Raw genomic sequence first — 4,164 nt, forward strand, 5'->3', positions numbered from 1 at the left:
GGCCACCTGTTTCCATAAAGATTACAGCCTAGGAAATCATATGATTAGTCCTAGTCTGTTCCATATGGTAGCTACAAGTTGGAATCATCTTGAAGGCACACAACAGTATGTTGTTATTCTGAATCTTCTGAGGTGGAAATTATATAAACATTTTGTAAATAATGGTAGTAACTCAGATTTTTTTTTCTTAAAATAAATTACTTAATGTGAAAAGCCCAGTTGTCCAACCTAGGTTTGCCTCATTTAAAAACTGGTATGTCTTCTATGCCAAATGCTTCTTCAGGCACCCAAAGAAAGGCATTATGATCAGGATCTCACTGTTTAGAGTCTATGTGGTTGGCTGATGAGAGCCGAGAGATCTGCTTGTGGAATTATATCCAGTATTCGTGTCACTATTAACATCACCAAAAAAATACACAATAATGCCTTATTATATTGGAGGACTACATATTTGAAAAATAGAGCTTTGTGTTCAACATTTCATTCCAATTATTTTAGAGTAGCTACTACATACAGGACTGAAAGAATAATCTTGGAGGAGCACAGAAATGTTGTAAGATAATTGTGAGGGTGTCCACTAGGGGTATTTGTGATTACAGATTTTAAAGATGAATTCCAAAGAGTAGTATCTTCCAAATGCCCCTTTGATGTAAACAATACAGCCTTATAAAAGAACTATAGCATCTTATTAGCTTAATATAAGGGGAAAGAGCCAAATGTTGTATGCCCCAAGAATTCCTTGACAACTAATAATGTTTGTCTTCTCTGAATAAAGGAGAGTGCAGTCTTTCTCTGAACTCAGTTTACAAAATTCTACTCACAATTATGTCTAAACCCCAATGTCAAATGCAATAGGAAAGACCAACATGAGTTTCTCAGTGGACTTCACCCTTCTAGGCTTTTTGGAGTGGCCTTGGCTGGAAAAGGTTCTCTTCTGGATAGTGGCAATTTTCTACATCATGATCATCTTTGGCAACCTGACCATCATTGTGCTGTCTCATATAGACCCTCGTCTCTACACACCCATGTACTACTTTCTTAGCAATCTCTCCTTCTTGGAGCTCTGCTTTGCCACCACCACTGTGCCCCAGATGTTGTCAAACTTGTGGGGACCTAAGAAGACCATCACCTACACAGGCTGTGTCATCCAACTCTGTGTGTTTCTCTGTCTTGGTGCCACAGAAGCTGTCTTGCTGGTGGTAATGGCCTTTGACCGCTATGTTGCTGTCTGTCAGCCACCGCGCTATACCATCATAATGAACCCTCCTCTCTGTTGGAAGCTGTCCCTTATGGCCTGGCCCTCTGGCCTGACGGAATCTCTGATCCAATCTCCCATCACACTCCAGCTGTCCTTCTGTGCCCACCACCATGTGGATGACTTTCTCTGTGAGGTGCCTGCCCTCATATGCCTGGCTTGTGGAGACACCTCCTCCAGTGAGTGGCAGATGACCATCTCTGCCATTCTCTTCACCATCCTGCCTGTGGGGTTGATCTTAACATCTTATGGCTACATAGCTCAAGCTGTGGGGAAAATCAAGTCAGAAGAGGGGAGGCAGAAAGCCATTGCCACTTGCTCCTCCCATCTTCTGGTGGTTTTCATGTTTTATGGGGCAGTGGCAATTGTTTACACAGACCCTAAGAACTGCTTTGCTTCCAAACATGGAAAGTTCTTCACCTTCTTCTACACTGTGGTCACACCATTGTTATACCCTCTCATCTATACCCTGAGGAACAAAGAAGTAAAAGAGTCTCTGCAAAGATTGCTGAAGAAGTGGATCAGCCAATGAAAAAGTACATAATCGATTTTTTGGGCTAGAAAGAAACTCAAAAATCTTGATTTCCACCCATACTCCTTTAAACAGTGCAAGGAGAGAGACTGTCTATGAAACATCACTAAAAAGGGTGGATTTAGTTCATCGATGATAATTGATGACTTATTTTTACCTATGGTTTCACACATCATCTTCTTAAATATATGTGGAAATTAACACAATTTTTGGCACCTATGAAAATATATTTGGCTAAGGAGAAATACTAGTTACAGAATCAACTTTTGAGAAATTATTTCTTAAGCAACATAAGCACCAGGAGCTTAACATTCAAGAAATAGCAAACAAATCATAGCAATTTATTATTACATTTTAAAACAACAACAAAAAAATAAAACTGGCTATTATAGATTCTTTTACACAAGCTTGAAGGGAGGGAAGTTTGCCTGGTTTCCCTAGGAGCTTTCTATATATTCAAGTTTTTTTTTTTTTTTCTTTTTTATTTGACTGTGAGAGTGAGACCTTGAGTACAAAGAAAGAATTCGACTTGCATTTTCAGTGTGTGTGCACTGCATTTCTCCTTTATTTGGAATTTTCAGATGAAGCCACCATAGTGAGCTGCTTCTGATGTATTTGAGTTCAGAGGAGCCATGAACACTTTCTTTCTTGAGACAGAGAGATCTCTATGCTTAACCTACATTTAATTTAATCTCCAAGTAATTATAAATATGCTATAAATTTAATTAAATCTACTGTCCCACGTATATAGTAGTTTACCTTATTTTTAGACAAAATAAATATAAGAGAAGTCAAGTGCCTCATGGGTTCTCTGTGTACTTCCGTTGTTATTATACAGTAGAAATACTATTCTGTCTAAATCAAAGCCAGATTTTTTTCAAATGGAACTCAGATATTAAAGATGCACCAAGCAATTTAGCACAGCAATTCAAAAATAAAAATTTCCTTAACAAATGGTGCTGGCATAACTGGATATCCATCTGCAAAAAAAAAAAAAATGAAACAAGACCCATGCCTCACGCCATCCACAAAAACTAACTCAAAGTGGATCAAAGACCTAAATATAAAATCTAAAATGATAAAGATCATGGAATAAAAAATGGAGACAACACCAGGAGCCCTAATACATGGCATAAACAGTATACAAAACATTACTAATGATGCTGAAGAGAAATTAGATTACTGGGAGCTCCTAAAAATCAAACACCTATGCTCATCCAAAGACTTCACCAAAAAACTAAAAAGATTACCTACAGACTGGGAAAAAGTTTTTAACTATAACATTTCTGGTCAGTGTCTGATCTCTAAAATCTACATGATACTGCAAAAACTCAACAGCTAAAAGACAAATAACCCAATTAAAAAATGGGCAAAGATTATGGACAGGCACTTCACTAAAGAAGACATTCAAGTAACTAACAGATACATGAGGAAGTGCTCACGATCATTAGCCACTAGAGAAATGCAAATCATAACTATAATTAGAGTCCATCTCACTTTAACAAGGCTGGCATTAATCCAATAATAATAATAATAAATGCTGGAGAGGTTGTGGACTGATTGGAACACTTAAGCACTGCTGGAAGGACTATAAAATGGTACAACCACTCTGGAAATTCATTTGGCATTTCCTTAAAAAAACTAGAAATACAACTACCATACGATCCAGCAATCCCACTCCTTGGAATAGATCCTAGAGAAATAAGAGCCTTTGCATGAACAGACATATCCACATCCATGTTCACTGCAGCACTGTTTACAGTAGCAAAAAGAAGGAAGCAACGAACATGCCTATCAATGCATGAATAGATAAATAAATCATGGTATATTCCCACAATGGAATACTATGCATCAATAAAGAACAGTGGTGAATCTGTGAAACATTCCATAACATGGAGGAATCTGGAAGGCATTATGCTGAGTGAAATTAGTCAGTTGCAAAAGGACAGATAATTGTATAAGACCACTATTATAAGAACTCAAGAAATAGTTTAGACAGAGGAGAATATATTCTTTGATGGTTGGGGGTAGACAGAGGAAGGTAGAAGGGGTATTCACTAATTAGATAGTAGATAAGAACTACTTTAGGTGAAGGGAAAGATAACACACAATACAGGAGAGGTCAGCAACTGGACTAAACCAAAAGCAGTTTCCTAAACAAACTGAATGCTTCGAAGGCCAGCTTAGCAGGGGTGGGGTTTTGGGGACCATGGTTTCAGGAGACATCTAAGTCAATTGGCATAATAAAATCTATTAAGAAAACATTCTGTATCCCACTATGGAGAGTGGCTTCTGGGGTCTTAAATGCTAGCAAGCAGCCATCTAAGATGCATCAAAGGGTGTCAACCCACCTGGAGCAAAGGAGAATGAAGAATAC

The 4,164-nt window shown here is 38.0% G+C and overlaps 1 protein-coding gene across 1 annotated transcript; it reads left to right on the forward strand.

The window, feature by feature from the left end:
* The first annotated feature begins 345 nt into the window (after positions 1-345).
* On the forward strand, positions 346-1,833 carry LOC100676183 (olfactory receptor 2H1-like). Its single transcript, XM_003422153.3, has one exon. It carries the CDS (start codon positions 840-842, stop codon positions 1,785-1,787), a length of 948 nt encoding a protein of 315 aa, XP_003422201.3. The 5' UTR covers positions 346-839; the 3' UTR covers positions 1,788-1,833.
* Positions 1,834-4,164: the final 2,331 nt, after the last annotated feature.

Source organism: Loxodonta africana, chromosome 2 (genome assembly GCF_030014295.1).
Source record: "Loxodonta africana isolate mLoxAfr1 chromosome 2, mLoxAfr1.hap2, whole genome shotgun sequence".
NCBI classification, from domain to species: Eukaryota; Metazoa; Chordata; class Mammalia; order Proboscidea; family Elephantidae; genus Loxodonta; species Loxodonta africana.